This window comes from Eschrichtius robustus, chromosome 20 (genome assembly GCF_028021215.1).
Source record: "Eschrichtius robustus isolate mEscRob2 chromosome 20, mEscRob2.pri, whole genome shotgun sequence".
Taxonomy (NCBI): domain Eukaryota; kingdom Metazoa; phylum Chordata; class Mammalia; order Artiodactyla; family Eschrichtiidae; genus Eschrichtius; species Eschrichtius robustus.
The window spans coordinates 15,067,193-15,092,157 of record NC_090843.1 but is presented as its reverse complement, the minus strand read 5'-3'; the positions used below and the strand labels follow the sequence as shown (position 1 = coordinate 15,092,157).

Sequence of the window (24,965 nt, the reverse complement as noted above, 5' to 3'; positions counted from 1 at the left end):
CTGGGACCCCATCTCCCTGTCTGGGCTGTAGTGGCTCCAACTTAGAAATGAGTCTTGGGGGCTTTGCAGTGTGGCAGGAGGGAGTGAGAACTCACCTCTGGCCAGCGAGGCCAGGTTTCAGGCTCCATGTGGGCAGAGGTGGTGGTGCCTGCAGCAGTACCTACAGCAGATGGCGTTGTGTTTTAACTCTGAAGAGCAACTGTTTTGTTATCACTGAGAACTTAGGCCATGGAAAACATCCCTGAGGTTTGCTGAATCCCTGAAAGAACTAGGATCCAATGTGAAGGCCTGGATCTGTCTCTCAACAGTAGCAGGCTTCCGCTCCCTCCTAGTGCTCAGGTGGCTTGCATCTGCTCTACCTAACTTCATGTCCATCCTCTGAAAGGGCCTGAAAGTTGTGAGAGCATCACTTCCTCTTAGAATGTTACTGTGGTGGGATGCATAATGGTCCCTGAAGATGTCCACGTACTAATGCCAAAGGGATTAGTAAATGTTACCTTATATGACAGTAAGGCCTTTGCAGATTAATTTAAGAACTTTGAGATGGGGAGATGATCCTGGATTTTCCAGATGGGCTCAGTATAAGCACAAAGGTCCTTATAAAAGGAAGGCAGGATCTCAGAGTGGGCGGTAAGAGATGTGACAAAGGAAACAAGAGGTTGGAGTGACGCAAGGCAGGGGCCATGAACCAAGGAATGCAGGCAGCCTCTAGGAGTTGGAAAAGGCAGTGTAATGGATTCTCCCCTCAGAGCCTCCAGAAGGAACCATCCCACTGACACGTTGACTTTAGCCCAGTGAGACTCATTTTAGACTTCCGACCTCCAAAATGATAATAAATTTATGCCACTAGGTTCGTGGTAATTTGTTACAGCAGCAACAGGAACTAATACCATTATCTCAGAGCTCTTTCTGAACATGCTAAAGTGGTTCTCTTCCCCAGTGTCAAGAAGCACCTGGGTGGGTGTAGGTTGATGAAGCCCACGTGGACGAAGCTGACGGGGCTTTGAAGCCTCTCCTGGCCTTGGGGACCCTCTACAGGGGTGTCAACCCTCAGCTTGGCCCATCCTGCCTCAGTGTGTTCTGGGAAGGGCACCTCCTCTCACCACAGTGGGCAGGGCAGCTGGGAGCCTGGGGCAGGTTGAGGGGGTGACACTGGGGTTCTCTCACCAGGAGCCTGGGCTGCACTGTGGTGGAGATGCTGACAGAGAAACCACCTTGGGCAGAGTATGAAGCCATGGCCGCCATTTTCAAGATTGCCACCCAGCCCACCAATCCTCAGCTGCCCTCCCACATCTCTGAGCACGGCCGGGACTTCCTGAGGCGCATTTTTGTGGAGGCCCGCCAGAGACCTTCGGCCGAGGAGCTGCTCACACACCACTTTGCACAGCTCGTGTACTGAGCTCTCAAGGCCACGCTGTTGCTGGCCGCCCCCTGCTGCATAGGCGAGGGGCTGCTGTGGGGCTCAGCGAAGTTGCTGCTTCTCCCAGGCGAGGCTGTGGACCACGGAGCTGCAGTCCGGCCCGCGTTGTCTGTGCCCTTCTGCTGCCGGGGCCCAGAGCCAGGTAGGGTGGCTGCAGCCTCACGGACTGGGAGCCCCCAGCCTGCCAGACCTGAAGCTCCAGCGTCCCAAGCTCAGCCTGGAGGGGAAGGGGCTAGCAACAGCGTGCGAGGCGCCGTGGGCCCCACCCTCGGGACTGTGTCCTGACACCGCAGTCAGCACCAGACCCCAGAGAGTCTGGGGGCACAGGATGGACACGAGGGTCTGAATAGTGTTACTTTCATTCAGAGTGTTATTTTGTTTCTCCTCCCCATGTCTGGAGACCGCCAGGGCATCTCTGGGCTGGATGAGCCCAGCCAAGCCTGAGGTAAAGCCCAGCATCCCGCAGCCAATGGAAAGCGGAGGCCTGGGCTGCACTCTCCCTGGAGCCCCAGGCCAGCTTTGCCAGTCCCTGTCCTTTACCAAAGATGAATGAAGCAAATGTTATGCTGCCTTATTCAGGGAAGGAGGAGCCTGTCCTGCCTGCCCCCATGACCCTGACCCTGACCCCCTCCCACCCTCAAGCAGGGGCCTGAGATGTGGAACTGCCCCCACTGAGCGGGAGACCCAGTTTTGTCAATGCAATTGTCTCTGTTTTACAAGTTGGAGTCACTCTTATGCTGTACCCAGTTTCTAAACTGGAGACTTCGTGTGCCCTCTGGGCTCTGAGTACCCCTGCTGTGGGCTTGGGCCTTGGGCCAGATTGGAAAGAGCTGAAGGTCATGGCCTTTGTGCTCCTGGCCTGGCACCTGTTCCCCTCCTGGGGCAGAAAGGAAGATGGACAACACAGTGAAGGCATCTGAGCCGGCTGGCTACCCTGAGTGGGCCGTTCAGGGCAGCCAGGGGAGTCGTATCAGGCTGTCTGCGGGTCACGACCCGCTAGGCCAGAGCTCTCTGATGCCACCGTGTCCAAAACTGCAAAGCTCTGTTTCTCCTTGGCCAGCCTTGCTCATCCCCATGAGGTCTCAGCCTCTTTCCCTTGTTACTCCTATGGGGGAGGAACGGCAGCAGGGGTCAGGGAGCCAGTATCTCCAAGCAGCTTAGAGTTGGCCTTATTTACCTCAGCCTGGGCGCTGGTCCTTTCTTCCGGCCCCTCCCCTCCAAAAATGTGCCTATTGCTAGAGCTCCTCCCTCTCAACACCCAGTTTCCTTGGGAGTTGTCATTAAAGGAAAAAAAAAAAAAAAAAAAGCCAGTGCCCAGGGATGGGTGTCTCCAAGGAGCTGGGGATTAGCGCCAGGCAGCTCATTGCCAGCCTTGCCCACTTCCCCACGGGCACCAGAACAAGCCAAAGCCTTCGTTGTATGTTGACGATGCACTTTTATGAATGTAGTTTCTATCGCTGTTTTTAGCCTTTTCACATCATGTAATGTGAGGCCTTGTACTTGTTAATTTATATCTCAGATCATATTTGATGGTTTTTATATATATCAATCAATTCTAGACTGTTACAGGTGATGGACGCCTCAAGAGAGAGAAGAGAAGATGAAAGCAGCTGGTTTTGCAGGAATGTGTGTTGCACGGTGCCAGTTGGGCCTGGGCCCCTCTGTTTCCATCCTTTTTGCCCCAGGGGCCTCTGTCAGGCACCCCCAGCCGGGCGCTCTGAAGACAGTGAGCATGTATGTGCTCCTGCCTGCCTCCACCTTGGCTCTTGCCCAGGGTGGGGACTGGCCCCTTGCCTCGACCAAAGCTGCCGAGCGGCAGCTCGGCCTCTCCACGACCCCGTCCTGATGGCTGTAGCACTCTTCTTGGGCCCACACCCCCACCCCCAGTCCCTGACCCCCAACAGGAAACGGCGTGGTGCCGGTGCTGACAAGATGAGACGACTCTGTGTCCCAGGTTCAGGCTCTCACAGAGCCCCACCCCCACGGGGTCTTGCCGCACAGGGAATGTTTTTAAAAATGAACTTGCGAACAAGCCAACAAATCCTACACTCCAAAAAAACCAAGACCCTGATTTTTTGTGTGCCAAAAACTGTGGACATGCTGGCTCAGCATCCTCAGGACCAAGCTGTTGCTTAATCTTAATTTATTGTTTTTTTATTAAATAATCCAGATGAAAAGTTGTGGGGCCTAGGGTGGCCTGGCCCAAAGGATCTGAAGGGCCGTCTCCTAGCAGCCCCAGGCTGGCTGTGGGAAGGGCCTGCCACCACTTGCTCATCATTCCGTGGGGTATGTCAGCCTTGGCCAGCCCGACGCGGAGAGGCCAGGGCTGGGGACGGTCCACACTCCACCACGCTCCTGCCCCTCCTGCCCACCCCAGCTCTGTGTCTGTGTCTGAATTGTGGATCGTGCAGAAGAACCTGCAGCCATAGTTATTTTGACTATATCTTGACCGAGGGCTTGCAGTGCAAAGCCAGGCCAGTGTCGTGCATTACTTATAATAAAAGGGATCATTTATACCCAAGGGGTCCTGTGGCAGTGCTTTTGGCTGGGGGGTGGAGGGAATAGGTGTTTACCTGGGAGAAGCTGGGTACGGCGCCTGGCAACAAGCTTGCCTCCCTTAGCAGATGAGAACTTGAAATGACTCCAAGAGGGGTCCCGGGATGGTGTGACTTGGCTGGTACCACTGCTAGCTCAGAAGTGGCTCCCTCTCTTCCCCCCATTCCTCGGAGCTCTGCCGAGGGTGGCTCTACCACAGCTGACTTACTGAGGTGGCACTGTCAGCTCACCTGACCCAAGTATCAATGCAGCTCAGTTTCCAGGACCTTTGTGGCATCCACTGGTCTTCCCAGCCCAGGGAAGGACTCACCTGAGTCGTATCCTTGCAGGGCAGGGATCGGGCACCTCCAGGAGCCACCTCTCTGATAGCTCCCCCGGGGCTATCTGCTGCTGTTGCTTAGCTCGGAGCAGAGAAAGACCATCCTTGTCCCCGTCTGAGGCCTCTGGTACAAACGTTGGACCTGCCCCGAGTGAGGCTCTCAGCAGCCCTCCTCACGCTCTGAGGACCCAGGCTCAGGGTGCCAACTCTGCTTGCTGTTAGCTCTGCCATTTCCAGGGGCAACATAGCACAGTGGCCTGCCCACCTGCCATCGGAGTTTGAGGCCCAGCTCCCTGCCCTGTTCTATGGGCATGAGGTCACTTAGGAACTTAAGGACGTGTATGGGGTGGAGGTAGCAAACCCCCCAGGAGTCTGCCTTCTTGTTCCACCAATTCACAAAGTCCACAGGCAGTTGGGGGGAATCAGGATGGCTGGGTCTGGGGCAGGACAAGCCAGACATCCTGCCTGTATTCTGCTGGGGTGGGGGTGGGGGCGGGGGCGGGGAATCTTAGGTCCTCCAAGCTTGCCTTGTTTGCTCTGTTGTAAACTGTTGTCCCCTCAGAAGAGCAGACGAGCTGTTTCTCCTTAGACTGCTTGGAATGATGACCACGGCTGCCCCATTCCCTGGAGCTTGAAAAAGCAGGAGGAAGAGGACAGATGGGGAAAGGGCACAGAGACTAGGAGACCTTTGATACAAATCGCTGGATCTGCTGGTTCCCACCATGCCTTCCTGAATTCCAGGGCAAAGGGTGTTCAGACAAGGACTTAGCAAAAGGATTGTCTTGTACCCCAACATACTGAAGTGCAGCGAGGCACAGCACCATTACCCACTGACGGCCTGACCTTAAGCAACACAGACTGAGGTGCAAAGTGGAGTTCAGTCACCAGACACTCTGGGTTTGACAGCATGAAGACCTGGCTGGGAAGCACACCCCCTTTTCTCAGGCTGCCCAGTGTTCATTCCCCTGACACCCATCACCACCAGCCCCCCACCACCACCAAGGCCAGGAGTGCTTTGGGCTGACCCTGTCCCCCTTCACTTCTGTGTGGTGACTCTGTGTCCCTCCTGCCACAAAACCCCCCCATCAGGCCACATAATACAGAGTCAGGATCTGTTGAAACATGTTTAAAATAGGGTTGATTACAACAGTCAAAACCTGCAGAAATGGGAGAAGAAGGAAACGTGACCCTGCCAGCTCCCCACCAGTCTCTGTGGCTCTCAGCCTGGCAGGTACTGTAGCTTCTGCTGCTTCCGTGGCGTGAGATGGTCCCAAGCCCTAATGGGCATGCCCTGCCTCGCCTTGGGGGGTGGGTGGGAGGGCAGGGCTCTTCCACTTTCCCTCCCCTCCCCCACTGGGTCCTGGTGGGCATTTGGAGAGACCCAGCAGGGGGCACCCTGGCTCACCTTCCTGCAGTCTCCATGGCTCAGGACCAGGCTAAGGGCAGAGGTAGATGGGGAGACGTGGGGGCCACACAGGGCCCTGGGTGGCAGTGAGGGAGCTTGGGACCCTGAGGGAGGCATGCTGACTCCTTGCTGGAGAAAAGGCACCTAGATAGGGAAGGTGGGTTGGGGGGCCTTCCCAGGGGGCCGTGGGGTGAGGTGGGGTAGGCTGGAAGCAGCAGGAAGCGGGCTGGTGAGCAAAGCCCAGTCCTGGTTCCCTAACCCCCCCCACCCACGGAGAGAGAAGGAAGAAATCCCGGAGCAGAGCCCTGCCCCCAAGACCCTCTGCCGGAGCAAGACGGCCTCATCCCTTTCCCACCCTGCCCCCCACCAGGGCCCGGTCCAACCTCTCTCCCACCCTGCCCCCTGCCTGCTCCAGGCCCTCGACAGAGGGAGGAGAGAGTGGACGGTGAGAGGGGCCTCAGGCTGTCTTGGTGCCGGGGTCCACCTCCTTGTGGGCCCAGAGCTCCTTGTGCTGCTTCCGGCCGAAGCCTTCGTCGTAGTTGCCTTTGCTCTTAAACAGCTGCTGAAAGTGGGGTTTGCAGTAAAATTCCCCGTGCAGCGCCGCGTAGCTGCCCAGGCTGTAGAAGCAGAACAGCTGCGGTCAGGTCGGGTCGGGTCGGGTCAGGTCAGGAAGGCCAGGGCGGGGGTAGGGCAAGGGCGGGGGTAGGGCAAGGGCGCACCTGAGCTTGGTGTGGCAGTGCTTGCAGCAGAAGCAAGAGTTGTGGAAAATGAGCTTGTCGGCCACCAGCCGCTCCATGGGGTACACGGTCTTCTGGCAGGCAGAGCAGGTCTCCTTCACCTGGGCGCGAAGGCTGAAGGACTGATCCGGGAGAGACCCCATCAGGGGCCTGACCAGCGACCGGCCCGCCCTCCCGCACACCCCAGCCTCAGGGCCCTACCTTGGAGCGCTGAACCGCGCTGCTGCCACTGCCACCTTTGGCTTCCTGAGGGAGAGGGCAGGCGGGGCAGGGTCAGCTGAGGAGTGCCCCAGACCATCACCAGCCCAGATCCCAGGGAAACTCAGGAGGAGGGGAAGGGAGACGGGCAAACACGCCGCTCGGCACGCCTTCACCCTCAGGCCAGACACCTGCGGGGATGGAGTGCCCTCCCACCCGGCTGATCACCTACGTGGGAGGGGGTGGCCTGGGTGGCTCCTGCAGCCTGGAACATGGCTCGTTGGCGGCGATGGAGGCCCCGTGTGGAGCCGCGGCACCCGCTGGGTTCTGCAAGGGGAAGTCGGTTGAGAGGGCCCCACAAGCCCTTCCCCAGCCCGCAGGGTGGGGGTGGGGTGTTTACAGGCAAGGGGCTGGGGGGCCGTGGTTGGGACTTTCCCTAAGTCATTTCCTGTTGCTCTGGGTCTTGCCACTTCCGCCCCTCACCCACCTCCCCCTTGGCCCGCTCGTCCCCCACGCGGCTCCGCAGGGGGCAGGGGTCCCTGAGTGGAACCATGTGTCGGGGAAAGAACAGTTAGCTGGCAGCGGCTGGGGGAGGGGCTCCGCGCAGCAGCCGGAGCGCTTCGCGGACCGGGACCCCGCCTGGCGCGAGGGGAGGTCAGGAGAGGGCGGGCCCGAGGGGGGCGGGGTGGGGCGCGGCCAGAATCCGCTGCCCCGGACTGACCCCGGCCCGACCCTACCCAGCGCGGGGCCGAGGCGCGGGGGCCCGGGCGCTCCCCGCTCGGCCGACCCAGCCCCTGGACAGCGCTCGCGGGCTGAGCCGCCCGCCCCGCCCGGCCGAGCCGCCGCCCGCGCGCCCCGCTCCTCAGTCCCGATCCCGCGTACCGGACCCCAGACCCGGGACTCCCGCGGGTCCAGCCGAGGGGACCTCGGCCCCGCCTCTGTCTGGAGGCCGGACCCGGAGGGCGGACGCTGGCCTCGGGGCCACGGGCGAGCGCGACGGGTTGAGGCGCTCGGCGTCGGGACCCCGTGGGCGGCGGCCCTCGCGCCCACAGCCCCCACCTGGGCCGCCCGGATTGCGAGCGTGATGCCGGCCCCTCCCCTGGCCTGCCCGCGGGTCTCACCGGGCCCCGGCCTGGGCCGCGGGGCGGGGGTCGGTCTCCGGGGAACGCCTCGGGTGCGAGGAGTGCGCGGGCGCGAGCTGCCGCCGCTGCCTGTGGTCCCCGAGCGGCCGCCGCCGCCGCCTTATTGCGGCGCCGCCCCCGCCGGCCCCCGCCCCGCGCCCGCCCATTGGCTCCGCCGCGCCCGGAGCCGCCTCCGGGGCCCCGGCGCCGCCACCGACCCCTTTTCTGCGCTTTGTCTTCCCCTCGCTCGGCATCCCCCGCCTTTGTCTGCCCCCCGCGCCCACCCCGCTCTCCCAGCGCTCCGCACCGCCCCTCGGGCTTCGCGCTCACCGTCCTCGCGAAACCGGCCGCCCCGTCGGCCCGCTCCGGACAGAGGCAGGGACCGGAGCTGGAGGACCCGCGCCGCAGGCCTCGGGGCAGGGGCGAGTCCAGGTGGAGATGACTGGGGTCGCGGGACAAATGGCGCTCCCGACGAGGCCCTCGCGGCGGAAAAGATAACGCGGCGCGCCTGGGCCTTTCGCTGCCTCCATTTCCCCGCTCCGTGGGCCCTGCGGCACGAAGGACCCGCGGGGGCCGCCCCGGAGGCCCGCCCAGCGTCCCCGTGCGGCTCCCACGCCCCCTCGGGCGCCGAGTCCTCCCGCCGCCAGGGGCGCCTCGCGCGCCCGCACGGCCGCCGAGGAAGATGGCAGGGGCGGCCGGGCACGCGGTCCGGCCACGCGAGGCTGCGAGGCCCGGCCCGCGCCGCAGGAGGGCCCTGGGGTCTCCGTGTTCGGTCAGCTTCGGCCACCAGCCCTCAGCGCCTTCTCTTGGCGCCCCGGAGAGAGGGAAACCGGGAGCCTGCGGCTGTGGTGCCCAGAGGCTGCCGTCCTAAAGCGCTTCTGTGGAGGGGTTTTGAGGGCTTCGTCACCCCCCGCTCCCAGCCCCTGCCGGCACCCCGTTCAGGGAAAGAGATCTCCATCCTTCGAACAAGCAAACCGGGGTTCATCCAAACCTCATTTGACACAGGGAGCGAGGCCTGATGATTTAAAGTGACTCCTTCAAGTAACAAAGCTGGAGCGGCAGGGCTGGCGTGAGAGGCCAGGCCTCCTGACTCCCCCCACCCCACCCCCGCCCCCCAGGCCGAGCCGGCTGCCTGGGCTCCGGCACCCGGCACTAAGGGTCCCAAGGAGCATCACTCACTTGTGGGGTAGAGCCTCAGCTCTGCGGGGAGCACAGGGAAGCCACCTCCCTGTCGCAGCTGGAAGCTGTTTCACGAAGCACAGCCCTAAGCATAGCTTGTTCCCATGCGATGGCAGGAACAGAACTAGTGGCTCAAGAGCGAGGCCCACACGCTTGTCAGGAACAGAACAGCTCATGGCGCTCACCTGGCAGGAGAGCGAGCGAGCGAGCGGGGCCGCGGGCATCCCCAGCCCCCAGCTGTTCCCTTGGCTGGCTCAGGGCACCCAGGCTGTGCTTCACTCTTCTCCTCAGCCTCCCTCCCTCTCTGGAGGAAGATTTACGTTTGGGTTGAGCTGCAGCCCCCCGAACTCCCTGGATGGGGTGTGTGAGAACTTCTAAAACTGTTAACGGGCATCTTTACCAGCCAAGCTTCCACACCTGTCGTCAGATGCTCACAGGGGGCCGTGGTGATGCAAGAGATGTGAAGCCCTCGGAGGTGCAAGGAGCAGCGCTTGGCTGGCGCCTCAGGCCCCCTTGCCCTGCCCAGGATGACCCGCAGCTGAACTGCGGCGGCCCTCACAGAATCAGCCCTTGGGGCGCCAACAGCAAGGTGGAGCAAGCAGATGAGAGGGAAAAAACAAGCTGCCGAGGGTGTTAAGAAAAGGGAACTTGAGGTTTAAAAAAAAAAACGAGCTGGCAAGAGGGTTGGAAATAAATGTGACCTGGCCTGCTCACTCCCTCCGCTTCAGGTCTCCCCACGCCCTCTGGGCTGGTACGAGTCCCTTCCCCTCAACCCCTCTAACTGCCCACGGGAAGAGGTTTTCTATTTTTCTTTTTAAAACTGATGTTACAATTTCTGAGGAAAGGGAAAGTGAGGGCATTTGACGGGTTAAAGCAGCTACAGGGAAGAGGGAGGGGCACTTCCTTGATCTGACATTTGAAGTACCCAGGCTAGAGAGGGGCACCCCTCCCGAGAGACCGGTGGGGGAAGGGGCCCGGCTGGGGGGCGCGTGCAGGCTGGGAAGCGCACGCAGGAGCCCGAGGTGAGACTCATCGCCTGGCCCGGACTCCCTGGCTGCCAGCCAGGACGACAGGAAGGGCCGGGCCGGGTCTTAGGTTACCTGCTCTTTGAGTATGAGTCCCAACGGTGAGGAGACACGGAGTCCTGTTCCAGAACAACCCCGTCCACCTCCTTTCCTGACAAAAGTGAGCCTCTTCTGCGTGGGCTCCAGTGGCCCAGAAGTGGTCCTGCAGAGCAGCCGGTCTCCAGCACTCAGACCTTTCCAGCCCCAAAGCAGTTTGATGGCCACAGGCTAAAATTAATAGTCTCAACGTTAGATAGTTAAGAGACAAATCCATTACGGGTTTTAAAAGAAATGTGTGCTGTGAGGCTGTCTAGCTAACGAAGGAAGTCACCGCTGTGCTTCCACAAGCACTTGTGGGACCACTCTCAGATGGCAGAACCCGGGGTGGAATGACTCACGTCCGAGCCTGCGTGGCCAACACACAACAATGTCACTCTCCAGTGGATTCTCTGCAACTTTTAATTTGTTCTGGCAATGAAACTAGCATGGCATAAGGACTCAGGCCCTCAGGCTAGGCAAAACATTATGGCCCTTGGAGGAAGCACCAAGGCAGCCGGCAGGAGTCGGTAAGACGGACTGTTCGTGGGAAAGGAATGAGCTGCAAAGATGAACCAAGGGAAGGTTTCAGGTGTCAGGGCCCAAGCAAAAAGGGGGAGGAGGATGGATTGCCCTAGCCTTAACCTAGTGCTTATAAAGAAACAATACCCTTGCCTTCAGTTATTAGGGAGAGGTCTGAGGGGAGGGGAGTCTTATTGCTTGCCCCTCTGGACCCATAGGATCTGAGAGCAAGGGAGAAGGACGCAACTAGGCTGGTAGGAGAGCCAGAGTGGGAAGAAGTTGCACAGTTTCCTGGGCGGGTGAGTCAAACCCTGGCCTTGGACTTCAGCCGCCACAGCCAGAACAGCATCTATTCCTTCTGAAGAGGTCAGGTCACCTGAGCTCACAGGACTGGGAATGTCAGCTTTCAGGCCCCTACCGATCCCTGGTTGTTGGGATTCCCTCGTGTCTCAAAAGCCTTTGGAGCATTAAAAAAAAAAATAGTTTCCTTCCAGGAATTTCTTTCCCAGTCAGTAAGCAGCCAACTCTCCTGGCAGAAATGTCCCTTCTGCTCAATCTGCCCCCAGGAGGGTGGGAATGCAGCCAGCCCTCAGGAAGGGTCCCGGAGGCTCACACAGCCCGGGATGGAGAATGTGCACCTTCTTCAGAGGCTCAGAACTCCCAGTCGTCCACCTCCAGCTCTTCCAGGTTTGTTACCAGGCCAAAGATTCCACTGTGATCCTGAGACTGGCTGCCTTCAAAATTGGTGATGGGGGTGACAGGACGAAGTAACTCAGGCAAAGCCTCTGAGGCACGTCGCTTGATCTGGGGGAGGAGAGAGAGTTGGGGGTGGATCCTGTTGCTTTGAGTCTCAGGACATCATGGGGCAAGGGACCACGGCCCAGGGACAGATGGGCTGTTGGAGCCAAGAGTCTCTATGGGAGGAAGGAGCAGCGCCTTTAAGGGGCTTTGGAAACACGGTCATTTCTCTGATTTGAAGGGAGGAGGAGAATATCTAAAGACCCCAAAGCTAAGGGGACTGAGGGTGGTTGGAACCACAGGCAACCACCACCAGGGAGCCTTGGGAAAGTGCTACTGTACCTGCTTGAAGAAAGAATGGTTCAGGAGGGTGCTGGCACTTGGTCTGTAGAGGAAGGGGAGGAGAGACCGGCATCAGCCCTGTGCCCCGGGTTTCCCAAATCCTGCTGCTTCTACCTTACCCTCAAGTGCCCCCTCTCCTTCCCTCAGCTCACCAAGAAACAACAGCCAGAGCTACCCAGGCTGGCTTCCTAGCAAACCCTGGGCTGATCCCTCCTGCCGAGGGGGCTCTGGACTCCTCCCAGGAACCCAGACTTTTACAGGACAGATGCATCCTCTCGAGCCCAGCCTTGCACTCCAGAGCCCCCTGGGCTCCCCACAAAGCCCACTCCCAGCCCAGCAGATATACCTTACATCCGGGTTACGCTGAAGGCACTGCTCCACAAAGTGGTGGAAGTGGGGTGAGAAGGTGCGGTGATAGGGGTGGGATGGCGTGTCGCCATTGGAGGTCCTGGGGCTGCTGGGGGCCAGGCTCTCACTCAGGCCAGAGTTGGCCGCTGAGCGCGAGGTGCTCATGGTCAGCTCCTCGGCAGGGATGGTGCTGGTGTCCAGCAGGCAGGGTACCGTCCCGTTCAGCTTCTCCAGCAGCATCTGGGGAGGACAGAGCCAGGGGCTAGGCTGGAGGGGGCCCCTGCAAGGCCTATAGCGTTTCTTCACAAGTATACTTTTCCCAACACACGAGTGATTCGGGGGGAGTAAAGAAAGAAGTGGAAGAAGTCTGACTTTTCCAAAGGAGTGCCAGCCACTGACTCGGCGGCCACACCCCAGCAAGGCCGAACTGACGAGGAGGAGGGCTGCAAAAGAGTACCCGCCTCCTCCGTGGTTGGAAGGAAGGGGCTTGCAGTCTCTCCCCCTTTATAAGGCATCAGATCTTTCTAACTGTAGAGCCCTCACCCTAGGGTCAAGGTGACAGCCAGGTACTTTCTTTAAAGCCCAGCCCCAGTGTGCCACGCCCGGGTGGGTCCGAGGGGGTTCATTCTGGCCGATTGTCACTGCAGCGGGCTGCACAGGAGCAGTGCACCCAGGGGCGGGCTAGGCCTGGACAGCTGTTCCAAAGCCCTCAGACTCCACACATGTAAAAGCAGCCCACCTTGGGGACTGCTGTCCTCATGGACCTCATGAGCTGTTCAAGGCAGAAACCTGGAAATCCTTCTAGAGCTGTGCTGTCCAGTGTGGGAGCCACCAGCCACATGTAGCCATATATATAGAGAGAGAGAGAGAGAGAAAGAGATTTTTTTTGGTTGTTTCTGGCCATGCCGCTTGGCTTGCAGGATCTCAGTTCCCTGACCAGGGATTGAACCTGGGCCCCAGCGGTGAAAGCACTGAGTCCTAACCACTGCACTGCCAGGGAATTCCCATAGCTATTTATATTTATTTAAATTCAGCTTAAAATTCAGTCCTCAATCTCACTGGCCACATTTTAAGTGCTCAATAGCCACAGGTGACTAGTGGCTACCATGTTGGACAGCCCAGGTACAGAACATTTCCGTAACCTCAGGAAGTGCTCCTGGACACTGCTGTTTCTGCATCCGTATCTTGTTTACCTAAAAATGGCCTTTTAAGTCTTTCCTGAGCATCTGTTTCTGTCTTATTTAGATTTTCTAGACTCCTTACCTAGATGGATTTCCATACCGTCCGAACTAGTCTGCCAGAACTAATCCATCTGCGAGAGTCATCTTTCTAAAATATGTATCTGATACTATCACTCCTATGCTTAAAAGCCTTCAGCAATTCTCCACATGCTTTGGGACAGAAACCAAACACCCTGGCGTGGCACACAAGCAAAGTCCTTCGTGATCTGCCCTTGCTTCCTTCTCCAACCACGTCACCTAGCAGCCCCCCAGAAGCACCCGTACTTCAGCCATTTACAACTACCTGCTCTTCCCAGATCCTGTTCTTTCTTGACTCTGGGTCTTTGCACATGCTGCTCCCTCTGCCGAAAAGAGTTTCCTTCCAGTTCCCATTCTTCACACAGTTAATTCCTATTTGCCGTCAAGTCTCAAGGGTCACCTCCTCCCAGAAGCCTTCCCAGATCCCCTCCTCTAGAGCTGCCCTTTGGCCGTTCTCTAGCTGCTCCTCTCCCCACAGGGCAAGCAGTCTGTCGGCTCAGGGAGAGGCTGACTCAGAGCCTACACGCCCGCCCCCACCCCCTCTCAGGTCTAGATCATGCTCCAGGTACTTGGGACCCAGGTAATCCTTGCCCAAATGACCCAAGTCCACTTCCTGGACTTGATAAGACCTGGATAACCCTCTTCCCTGGGTCTGTCTCCAAGGGTAGACGATGCCACTAGCTGCGTGTATGTCTAGAAGCCAAGGGCGGTGGTTAAAAGGGGCATGAACGGAAGTAGAACTTGCAGGCTGGAGGCTGCAAAGGTATTGACTGGAACGTGGTGGCACAGAACCTGAGAAGCCTAAGAATTCTAAATTAGAAACTGGCCTTCCAGGCATATGGATCAAGGTAAGAAGACAGAACATATTTTATAAATTTATAAAACTCTGTTAGCTTAATTTATGTGTTTTAAATAGACACCTGGTGTGTGGGCTCCAGGCCTGAAATTGTGAGCCCACCCCCCGAGGCTCCATTACCACCACAGATACCACTGACAGAAGTAAACAGTTACACAACTATCTCCCCACTGGTGGGGCTCTTGAAGGAAAGAACTGAGTCTTTCATCTTAGTATCCCAGGTTGGCGTCCTAAGTGTGGCCGCTCCTCAGCAAGTGTTTGTGGAAGGCAGACAGGCAGGCAGGCAGAAGGAAACCCCTGGGCTGCAGGCTCACCTGGGTGGCAGGCATGTCCTTAAAGGGGACGTGGCCATTGGCTAGTTCACAGGCCGTGATTCCCACACTGTAGATGTCAGACTTGGCATCGTAACCCTGAAGATTCTAAATCAGGAGAAAAGAGCCACAGGTCACTCCACACTGTAGCCTTGGCCATTGTTCTTAGAGAAAGAAGCGGGTGGAGCAAAAACTGGGGAGAGGAAAAGAAGGCCTGTCCCCAAATCGGGACCAGCTGCTGAGACTTTCCTCGCCTGCACTACTGAGGGGTCACTGCTGTTTCAGAAGGAACGAACGTCTTGCTGATGCTGTATGGGAGGAGGAGGAAGTGCTCCTGCCTACGACAGGGATGCGGGGAGCACCAAACGCTTCCCAAATGCTCGTTCTTCCCAGGAAATGGCAGCACCTTTGAAGGGAGCCTCAGGCGCAGTTTGGGACCCTCCCCGGGGGCGGGGGGGGGTGGGGGAACGACATCACCTGCCAAGGGCGTGGAACGCCCGTGCGAGAGGCGTCCCAGTTCTACCTGCCACCAGGGAAGCCCTCCCTCTAGGAACCCCCACCCCCAGAAATTCCTGAAGGCCTCCTTGGGGAATCACGAGTTGGTGGGGGAATGGGGGCTCCTTGAGACCCAGTTCACAGACCTGCTGGAGGACCTCTGGGCTGAGCCACGGCAGAACCTTGATACTGTACTTGGGAAAGTCGTGGACCACACGCTGCCGCTGCCCGTGGCTGATCATGCTGAGGTTGCTGCGTAAACCAGAGAGGTAGACCTTCCCATCCGCTGAGATCAGAACGTGGCTGGCTTTGACACTCCTGGGGGGCGGGGAGGGGGTCACGGGGCAGCAGGAGCCCCTCACACCACAAACCTTTGTCTTCACACACTAGACCCAGTCAGCTCTCTCCCCGGCAGGTGTGTGTGTGTACTATACGCATATACATACATATATATATATATATACACGAACACGCATTTTTATGAAAATTTTCAAACATACACACACAAAAAAATAGCATGACCCCATTTACATATCACCAGACTTTAAAACTTATTTATGTTTTGTTAAAGTTCTCTTTTATGCTGACAGACCACTGCTTCCTCTACCATCTACTGCCTTTAATCTGTACTTTCTGTTTGTAGGTATTCTCGGAAGTGTATTGTTTTTTCTCACGCGTTTTCTATTGACCTAATGGTACTGTGTTATGCAGCCCATTCTTCAGTGTTATGTTTCCAAGATCCATCTGTGTTGCCAACTGTATACACCTAATTGTTGCTTCTAAATGCCACCTGCACACTGGGGTGGGGTCTAACACTTACTAATCCATTCTTCCAGGAAGGACACTCGTGCTGCCTCTCATCACCACAAATATGAACAAAGATGTCCACATACCTGTCCCCTGATGGGCCTGTGGGAGGGTTTCTTTGGGGTATGCACCCAGAGGCAGCACTGATGGTCCTGGTTCCGAGTGACCCTGACTGGCTGTGTTGGGCCACCTTCCACTATCCGGACGGGAGACCCACCTCTTCACTGCACTGGTCCTCACCCAGCCTCTGAATTACAGCCAGTCCCACGAGTATAAGGTGACATCCTCCTGTTTTAATTTGATTTTCTGATTCTTGCTAGATTTGAGTGTCTGTTCATATGACCATTAGTCTTTCGGGTTTTCTTTTATAAACTCCATATCCTTTGCTCATCTTTCTATTGCTTTGCTATCCTTTTCTTATTGATTCACAAAATTTCCTTGTTACTAATCTCCTGTGTGTTTTAGACAAAACTAACATCTTCCATGCTGTAACTCCTTTCTTAACTTTGTTCCTGGTGTCCTGTATTGGAGAGAAAGTTTTAATCTTGATATTATCAATTCCATCCATTTTTTGCCTTATGTTTTGTGCATGTAAAACATTTAGAAGTTATGGTATGCCTCAGGTCACGAAAATATTTCCTCGCATTTCCTTCTATCTAAGTCTATAGTTTCCATGTAGGCCTTTAATCAATCTGAAGTGCTCCTTTGTATGTGGAGTTAGGTAGGGGTCCTAGTTTTATTATCTCCCCTACCACAAGCCGCTTTTCTGGACACCATCTATGGAGCAATCTGTCTTCTCCCGAGCCTCCCAGCATAGGGCTGACTCCAGGGCACACCCCAGTATGGGTCCTCCAAGGAAGAAGAGGGTGGGGTGCAGAGGCCCACGTCAGGTGTTCCCCTCATACAATACTCAGGACCAAGCTGCTTGGTAAAGAGAAAGTCAGTAGCTTTAGCACTGACAGGGTAAATGTTCTGCCCTCCCAGCAGAGGCGAGGGCAGGATTCGACCCTTGATTTAAACTCTGGCTTCACTAACTTCAGTCAACCTTTACTTGAGGGCTCATGGGCCCAGATACCACTCTTATAAAGGGTTAATAGGCCCAAGAAAGCACCTGTGCACGTATCCCATGTGGTGGATGTAGTCCAGGGCCTTGAGCACCCCCTGCAGTATGTAAGCAATCGCCAGCTCATTCATGCCGTCCATGAAGTGTGTGCAGATGAGGTCCTTTGCAGAGCCTGAGGAAGAGGATCGTGGGGACAGAGCAAAGGGTGACAGCACATGAGCAAGCTGACAGCAGAGTTCTTAGAACCCATCTCTGCCAGGACCCCGTTCCCACTCACCGTATGCCATGAACGAGGTGACAACCCACAGCTCATTGTCTGCAATAAAGGTGGCTCGATATGGCAGGATATTGGGATGGCTGAAGAGCTTAGAGACATGGAGCTCCCCCTGAAAGCAATGGTGAGCTGCAGTCAGAACCAAGGGGCACCGAGGAGGACGCTCAACATGAAGGTGGCAGCATGAATAATACGGGGACCTAGGCCTCCCTGGGTGCCCTGCTCAGAGTCCTGGGAGCAGCCCGAGCAGGTGCCCCTAGAATGAGAGGAACCAGGGAAGCCAGCCCTGCTTCGCCAGCTTCTGCCTAACTTGGGCTCTGCCAGCCGATCCTAAAGCACCTCGAGAAACCATTCCCTGCCAACAGGGAAACTGCTAACAACACAGCAGAGGGCCACAGTGCACCACCGCGGAGGCCATGAAAACAAACCGCCTACTGCAGACTTAGGAAGTTAGAAGCTTAGCTCAACCTCAAGGGCCAAGGCACAGAACTCCTCTTTAAGGTAAGAAAACAAGGACTTCCCTGGTGGCGCAGTGGTTAAGAATCCGCCTGCCAATGCAGGGGACACTGATTCAATCCCTGGTCCAGGAAGATCCCACATGCCGCGGAGCAACTAAGCCCGCGCGCCACAACTACTGAGACTGCGCTCTAGAGCCCGTGCTCCGCAACAAGACAAGAAACCACAACGAGAAGCCCGCGCACCGCAATGAAGAATAGACCCCGCTTGCTGCAACTAGAGAAATCCCGTGCGCAGCAACGAAGACCCAGTAAAATTTTAAAAATTAAAAAAAAAGATAAAACAAAAAAGTGTTTTCCTATTATAAAGGAAAATGTTGTTAGCAATAGAAACACGGAAAGAAAGCATTAAAGAACAAACAACAACTACTAAACATTAGAATAGATTTCTCCAGCGACCTCAGGTTGAGAGCTCCCTTCCTCAGAAGCAGCTATGGAAAGTGTAAGACCGATGGAATTTTAAAATAAATTTGGACAAAAGATGTGAACAAAAATTTGGACAAAAGAACTGCAGCAACTCCAGCGTCCTGGCCTCTGGGAAATGAGCCAAGGTCAAATAGGCAGCACCTTCTACCTTTCCACGGCTCTACAGGATAAAGAAAAGAATCACAAAGCTCAATATGCTCTAGAACAAACTCAGATATGTTTTTTCCCAAATAACTGAGCTGGGACTGACATTCTGTTCCATCCTCAGACCCAAAGACTCATCTGAACACATGAACTGGTACTGAGGCACTGTCAGATAAGTGTGAATTCAGAAAAACATTGTAATTGAAGAAGGGGGATGGGCTGCAGCCAACTGTACTGAAAATACACTGAGCCAGGCCCTAAATCTAGGGAGTTCCCAGGGCAAGCCTTCATCCCCAGGCACTTACTAGACCTACAGCGTCTCCCAGTTTAAAAACAGGGCAGCTACTTGCTTCTCCAGAAGAAAGGAACCTCAGGCAAGCAGGACACTAAGAGTCGGAAGACGGCCGCCGCTTCCCCGCACCTGGAAAGAGACTGTCTGGGTGTGAAGCCTGCCTCTGCCACTTACTAGTGTGTGCGACCAGGGGTGAGTTACTTAGCCTCTCTGAATAATAAATACATGAATAAATGAGTCACAGGAGGATTTGGTGAAGAAGAGGGGAATATAAATTGGGCTGAGCAGTGTTATAGAACCCTTAATGCCAAATGCCCAAGATTCTTCACCAAGAGCTTCCGTAACTTCTTGGCTTGGTCTACCTTCGTTTCCTGCCAGCTATTTCAGATGACAGATGTAAAGATGCCTTGTGATTACTACTGGAACTAAGAGCCCTGCCTCCAAGTGCCACATTCACGTTTGATTACCTGCAAGAATGTCACCATCTCATTGGAACAAGCTTCTAGGTTAATCCTTCGTACTGTCACATACTCTCCCGCTGGTTTGTACCTTGCTAGGTTCACTGTCATCAGGTCCTCAAATCCTTTGCCTAAAGGAAAAGAGAAATGCCATAAACAGGGAGAAGAGCAACACAGGTTTTCAACTTCCTTAAAGAGACTTGATTTTAAAAGAAAGTTCAAGTTAAAACTTTCATTTCTCTTATTTCTTGATATTTCTTCCATCAGTTCCTTCTCAGCCAACTATTCTAACTGACTATGGCCCAGGACACCAGAAGTGTACAGCCCAAAAGAAAAAATTGAAAAGAGCGTCTCTCCTGGAAACATGGTCTCTTCCCCCACACTTGGAAGAAGAAAACCATAGAAGAACCGCAAAAGCCAGTTTTGTCTCCACGAATCCTGCTACCTGGCTGACAGCTTCTGGCACACACTCATCTGAGGATGCTGAGGAGGTTGCCATGGTCCCTGGAGCATGACAGTCGTGACATTACCTATAACGGTGAGCAGCTCATAACACCCTCCCTCCGGCAGAAAGCTACTCATGATCTCCTGTTTAGAGAAGGATGCTATCGACTCTGCGCTCGCCTCATTGGTCTAAAGAAAAAGAAAAACAGGTTAGTAAGGGAAACTTGGGGACGGGATGAGAGTGGGGAGATGGTAATTCAGACCCACAAGGAGACTGGCATGTAAACAAACATACAAATTCTGACCCTGGAGCAAAGAAACAGTTCCAGCACTATTTGATGAGAAATATAAAGTAAAACATCAGCTGTTCAATGCAGTAACTGGCACTAATATCAGAGTAAGTGTGAGCGCTCTCTACAAATGGGGGTGGGGACGAGGGCCAGTTCTAGTCAACAGTTGATTTGCTTGTCCTTCCCAACAGCTGGCTCATTTGCTAAAAACTATGAAATTCTTACTTGGGAAAGGATGTCTGGAGAAAGGCACATTTAGAAAAGAGAAGGGGAACGGAGAGGTGGGGTTTCTCTTGAATTTCCTGCTGCATTAGGGTCCTTTTTTTTTTTTTTTGCGTTGGGTATTTGTTGCTGCGTGTGGGCTTTCTCTAGTTGTGTTGGGCTGGGGCTACTCTTCCACGCCGTGCGCAGGCTTCTCATTGCGGCGGCTTCTCTTTTTGCAGAGCATGGGCTCTAGGCTCATGGGCTTCAGTAGTTGTGGCACGCAGGCTCAGTAGTTGTGGCGCATGGGCTTAGTTGCTCCACAGCATGTGGGATCTTCCCAGACCAGGGCTCGAACCCGTGTCCCCTGCATTGGCAGGCGGATTCTTAACCACTGCGCCACCAGGGAAGTCCCTAGGGTCCTATTTTTAAGGTCCTGACTAAAAAATCCCAAAGGTCAAACGCTGAATCTTGCTATAGGCAAAATGTGGCCATAAGAGGCCCCCTTGTTAGCAAACCAAGAGGCCAGACCAATCATTCCCTGACATTTCCAAGTGAAGCCAGAAAACAGCTAACACACTGGGCTGCAGGCAGGGAACAGAGCTGTCAGGTCTCAGCCATCACCCCAGGCAGCAGAAGTGACCTGCTCCCTCGTCCCTGTGCACTCAGGCTGCAAACGAAGCTGGATCCCAGCTATTTAGGATGTGGGTGTCACATGTGAGGTCCTGATGGAAAAGTGCCCAGCAAAATACATGGCAGGCCAACGGCTCTTCCTTCAGTTTAATAGGTTCAGTTTCCTTCTTCCAAACCTAAATTTATTTGTATGATTTAGGGACTGTGAGTATTTTTCTTTCTTTTGGATCCTCTTTCTTGAGATGTATGTCTAACTGAAACAAAGAGCCTTAGGCCAGCTCACATTTCATATGCTGCGTTCATAAACCTGCCCTCTGATCAGGAAAAGGTCTTTGAATACACGAAGGCTGTTGGCTCAGCACGAGACAGAAAAGTGTTGGAGTCGAGAATATTCTGACGTGGTGGTATCACCTTGGGGTCGGGGGGGTGCCTGATGTTTGAAACACATGTGGTTTCAAAACAACTGATGCTGCCAATGACGAAAGAAACCAAATGGGGTTTTACTTCCAGCACCACTTAACATTAAGAGGAACCCAGTCAAGCAGAATTGAGCCCTGTTAGCAAATCACAGTTCTAATTTAATCAACTTTATATTTCTAAGATTCACCTATATTGTTGTATTTAGCCATATTGTATAATACTCATCTTGTGAACATACCTCAATTTATCCTTCCAATGCTGATGGGCTTTTGCGGTTACTTTTCATTCTGCTATTATGAACTGTGCTACTAAAAACACACTTGAATGTGTTTCTTGACACATATATGCAGGAGTTACGCTAAAGCTTATACCTAGGAGTGGAACTGGAGGTCACAGAGTATATGAACATTCGACTTTAGAATAAAATGCCAAACTGTTTTCCAAAATGGTTGTATCAATTTACATTCCCGCCAGCAATACATGTATGTTCTTGTTGATCCATCTTTTCCCCAACACTTGGTATATTCAGCCTTCATTTTTGCCAGTCTCATTGTGGGTTTGATTTACATTTCCGAGTGCGGATGAAGTTGAGCATCTTTTCATGTATTTATTGGCTATGTGGGTTTTCTCCAGAGTGAAAATGCCTTTTCTGTCTCTTGTCCATTTTTCTACCTAGTTGTTTTAATGCAGGATTTCCCCAAAGTAGGCCCCATGGAACATTGACCTGCCAGTTAATGCATGAAAAAAGTTTACACGTCCAGTTAAGTTACAAAATGCAGCGCACTCTTTTCTCATGGACAATCACAAGGGGTACTCCCATATTAAGGGCTTTGAGAAGTTCTGTAATTTGACAAAGTTTAACTTTGTTTAACCTAACATTTCCCAAAGATACCTGTCCAGAGAAGTCTTTTGTGCCTAACATCTGTTAAATTTGGGGGAACATAATTTGGGAAAGGCTATTTTAAGTAAAACATATGGTGTAATGTGAAGACTCTAGGCTTAGGGGCCACGGATAGGCAGAACTTGAACTCAGTCTATCACTTGCTCTGTGACCCTGGGCAGGTCCCTCTAAGCCGTGAGATCTTCATCATCTCATCAGTGGAACAATTCCCACTTCATAGGGTTGTTGTGACAATGAAATGAGATAAAATATGTAAAGAGCTTAGCGCTACTTGGTGTATCACAGGTATTCAGTAAATATGAATTCTACTCTTCCCCTCTCTCCTTTGCTGTCTACTTTTTGGTCACTCTCCTGTTCAGCAAAGAAGATGGAACAGAGAAAGTGGAGAAAACAGAGACTCCTAAATAGAGCTTGATCGATAGTTAAAGTTGGTTTGATTTTGTTTTTTACAGGCTTCTGTGTTTCCAAATGCTCTGAAAACAGATTCTAAGATGACTTAATAGCCACTGTAGCTTCTTGAAACTATCTTGTCTTCAAAACAAGATACTGGTGCCACGCCAGTGCCTCACACAGGTGAGAGGGATACAGACAATCAAGGAACAAAACGGAGCAGAGATTTTGTAACAGGGAAGAGCCAAATCTGACTACATGTTGGATCTGTTTCTTTTACTTTAACCTTTGCTTCCATTGCTTTTGTTCACTAAAGGATACTGTCTATACACAATGGCCCGCCTCAGGGAACCCTGCCCCTCTGCCTGAATGTTGAACCAAAGTGCCTTTGTTCAGGGAAGCATCCTGACCCTGTGCACCTGTGGATGGCTGCAAGAAAGAAGAAATGAACACATCCCCTCCCCGAGGCTGGCCATCCCAGGGCATATTTGCAAAAGTTATGGCCTTTTTACTTTACTTCCTCATCGCCTCCCCGCTGCTCTGTTCTATAAAAGAAACTGGCATCCAAACTCCGATAAGATGGTTTTTCTGGAGACGCTGGTCTGCCATCTTTTCGGTCTGCCGGCTTTCCGAATAAAGTCATACCCCTTGCCTCAACACCTCGTATCCCGATTTATTGACCTGTTGTGCGGCGAGCAGAGCAAGCTTGGACTCGGTAACAATTTGAGCAAAAAGCCTAAACCAAGAGCTCCGAAATGGCGACTCCCCAGCTGTTGAGAATTTCGCCGCAGGCTAAGCTAACTTTGGAGAGTCCTATCTTAACCTTATACCTCTAACCCGCTGCACATACTCTTGCTCTGCTTTGCTGTTTTCTCAAGTATCAACCTGCCCTCAATTAAATCAGTGTCACCAGTTAACACAAAACTCAGGGGGTTGCTTTCAGACCCAACACCCGCTACTCTGGCCTGTGAGGATCCACACGATCCGGCCGCTGCCCTCTTCCACGACTTCACCCCACACAGGGCTGCCCTGACTCACTGCACCTGACCCACGCGAACCAGCAGTCTTAGCAAACTCGCACCGGCTGTCCCTTTGTTTGGAACACTCCTGCCCCACCACTTTCTCATCGCTGCTCCGCCTCGTCATTGAGGTCTCAACTTAAATGTCACCTATTCATTGAAGACTCTGTCCTGCCAAGTAAAGTAGCTCCCAGTCACTTTATTATGTCATGTTGCTTTATTTTCTTCGCCGTGATCACTGTGATTTTCTTCATAGTGATCACTGCAGGTTATTTTGTCTATTGCCTGTCTTCTCTACTAGAATGCAAGCTCTGTCGGGGCAGGGCCTGTCTGTCTTCTTCACTGATGTATTCCCCAATGCCTACAACAGTGCTGGCATCTACTTAAAAAGTAATCATTTAAGCAACGTTTGAACTCAGGAGGTTTTCTGCCCATGACCTTGTTATTCCCATGGGCTGAAGAGGAGAGCAAACGTACCAGTCGATTCCACTGGAGACAGTTCAACATGCTGACTTATACTGCAAATGCCAGCCCTCCTACAACACATTCCCTAGCTCCCCTGTTACCAGGGGAACTTCACAGATCGGAATCGGACACCTGCATGTGAGAAAGTACTGCATTTTTTAGCAGGTAACAATATGGCCCCAATGAGAACAAACCTAGAACGACTTTGTATTTGAAGGTCTCTCCTCTGATCTCTAGGCAAACTCCTTATGTTTCTCTAATTTGAAAAAAAAAAGGACTATGAGGGACAGCTGAGACCTGAGATTTTAAAAAATTCTTTTATATGCACTTTAAATAACTCCCTTTGGATAAACTACATACAGGATACTTTTTTCTTAAAATTACCTATCTCCCTTTTCCTTGCCAGGAGCGCACGTAAGACATACTACCTACCAGGCTACACACTAAAGCCACACTTTTGTTGAGCCTAGGTGAGAAATGATTCATTAAACTACTGATATGATTAGTTCGTAACCTGACAATATTTCTACTGTCTTTGTTGACTGTGGAAAACTACTTCAAAGTGTTAGTTTTAGAAAATGAAATTCTTTAGGTAATTGGGAATATGAGTTCATTGGGCAATCCAGAATCGCATGAAATGAACTAGTCTGGTTGTTGCTGTGACCCCCTCTACCATTCTGTCCCCAACTCCCTGGAAATGACCCTAAAATGGATGCTTTCTACTTTGTGGATGTTCTATAGTCTGAACTCAGACAGAAGGCGACCTTTATTTAGGAAAACAAACAAACAAAGGCAGTATTTTGAAAGGAAGAGATTTGGTCTGGTTTTACCACAAGAAAGGCAGGTTAGTCCATTATACTGCTTCAGATTTAGAAAAGGTCAAAATTCAGATGAAAAGGAGATATTTAGCCCATTCTCTTTAAACATAGCATGGCATACATAGTTTTATTAGTATAATGTATAACCTCAAATTGCCTAGAGAAAGAAACTAGTTCTATCAAAGTCTTTTCTTAGTTCCCCCACCATGAAAAGCACTTTGTTCATTTTGAAGCATTTGAAAAATACATAAGCTACTGCTATCCGGAAATGACCATAAAATGATAACTTTGTTTAAAGAGCGTAAAACAAAATACAATAAAGCACACAAACACAATATTTACGAAATGTCCAACAAATAAGTACATTCAACCTCCCAAAGGTTTCACACAGGATAACTTTTGGTATAACATCAGCAGCTGTGAAAATATAAGAACTATATGTAATTGGCACTGTACTCTGGAAAAATACCCAACTGATCCTATAGGGCACGTTTTTGGT

General features: G+C 53.3%; 3 protein-coding genes across 20 annotated transcripts in view; 1 reads left to right on the top strand and 2 right to left on the bottom strand.

The window, feature by feature from the left end:
- MAP3K3 (mitogen-activated protein kinase kinase kinase 3) overlaps positions 1-3,936 on the top strand; it is a 69,105-nt gene extending 65,169 nt beyond the window's left edge. Inside the window, exon 17 of one of the 2 annotated variants that reach the window (XM_068530690.1) lies at positions 1,171-3,936. In XM_068530690.1, coding sequence (XP_068386791.1) covers positions 1,171-1,399 — 229 coding nt within the window. In that variant the 3' untranslated portion in view covers positions 1,400-3,936. The remainder of the gene's footprint in view (positions 1-1,170) is intronic. The other variant, XM_068530691.1, reaches the window with a different exon arrangement.
- A 2,137-nt stretch (positions 3,937-6,073) lies between these two features.
- Positions 6,074-8,160, bottom strand: LIMD2 (LIM domain containing 2). Of its 3 annotated transcripts, none has more exons than XM_068530886.1 (5): positions 8,087-8,160; positions 6,868-6,962; positions 6,639-6,683; positions 6,420-6,559; positions 6,074-6,317 (listed from the first exon to the last, which is right to left on the bottom strand). In XM_068530886.1, the coding sequence occupies exons 2-5, from the start codon at positions 6,907-6,909 to the stop codon at positions 6,158-6,160; spliced, it is 387 nt and encodes a 128-aa protein (XP_068386987.1). In that variant the 5' UTR covers positions 6,910-6,962; positions 8,087-8,160; the 3' UTR covers positions 6,074-6,157. The 3 variants fall into 3 exon arrangements, with proteins under 3 accessions (XP_068386987.1, XP_068386988.1, XP_068386986.1); XM_068530887.1 differs by lacking the exon at positions 8,087-8,160 and adding an exon at positions 7,695-7,852; XM_068530885.1 differs by lacking the exon at positions 8,087-8,160 and adding an exon at positions 7,757-7,852.
- Positions 8,161-8,496: 336 nt separating this feature from the next.
- STRADA (STE20 related adaptor alpha) overlaps positions 8,497-24,965 on the bottom strand; it is a 31,005-nt gene continuing 14,536 nt past the window's right edge. For 11 of the 15 annotated variants that reach the window (XM_068530638.1, XM_068530643.1, XM_068530641.1 and 8 more), the window contains 9 exons: positions 19,416-19,518; positions 18,895-19,016; positions 17,054-17,162; positions 16,825-16,948; positions 15,053-15,224; positions 14,415-14,519; positions 11,984-12,225; positions 11,638-11,680; positions 10,441-11,361 (listed from right to left, as the gene is read on the bottom strand). In XM_068530638.1, the coding sequence (XP_068386739.1) occupies positions 11,209-11,361; positions 11,638-11,680; positions 11,984-12,225; positions 14,415-14,519; positions 15,053-15,224; positions 16,825-16,948; positions 17,054-17,162; positions 18,895-19,016; positions 19,416-19,518 (1,173 nt within the window). In that variant the 3' untranslated portion in view covers positions 10,441-11,208. Of the gene's footprint in view, positions 8,635-8,898; positions 10,228-10,440; positions 11,362-11,637; positions 11,681-11,983; positions 12,226-12,724; positions 12,798-13,272; positions 13,568-14,414; positions 14,520-15,052; positions 15,225-16,824; positions 16,949-17,053; positions 17,163-18,894; positions 19,017-19,415; positions 19,519-24,965 lie in introns of those variants that run through there. The other 4 variants (XR_011071923.1, XM_068530639.1, XM_068530651.1 and 1 more) reach the window with 4 other exon arrangements.

Excerpts from the sequence above, each read along its gene's own strand:
- LIMD2 (XM_068530886.1), bottom strand. The coding sequence starts at position 6,909 with ATGTTCCAGGCTGCAGGAGCCACCCAGGCCACCCCCTCCCAC. Across the intron at positions 6,560-6,638 it reads GCGCGGTTCAGCGCTCCAAG|TCCTTCAGCCTTCGCGCCCA; the intron begins GTAGGGCCCTGA and ends CTCCCGGATCAG. Across the intron at positions 6,318-6,419 it reads CACTGCCACACCAAGCTCAG|CCTGGGCAGCTACGCGGCGC; the intron begins GTGCGCCCTTGC and ends CTGCTTCTACAG.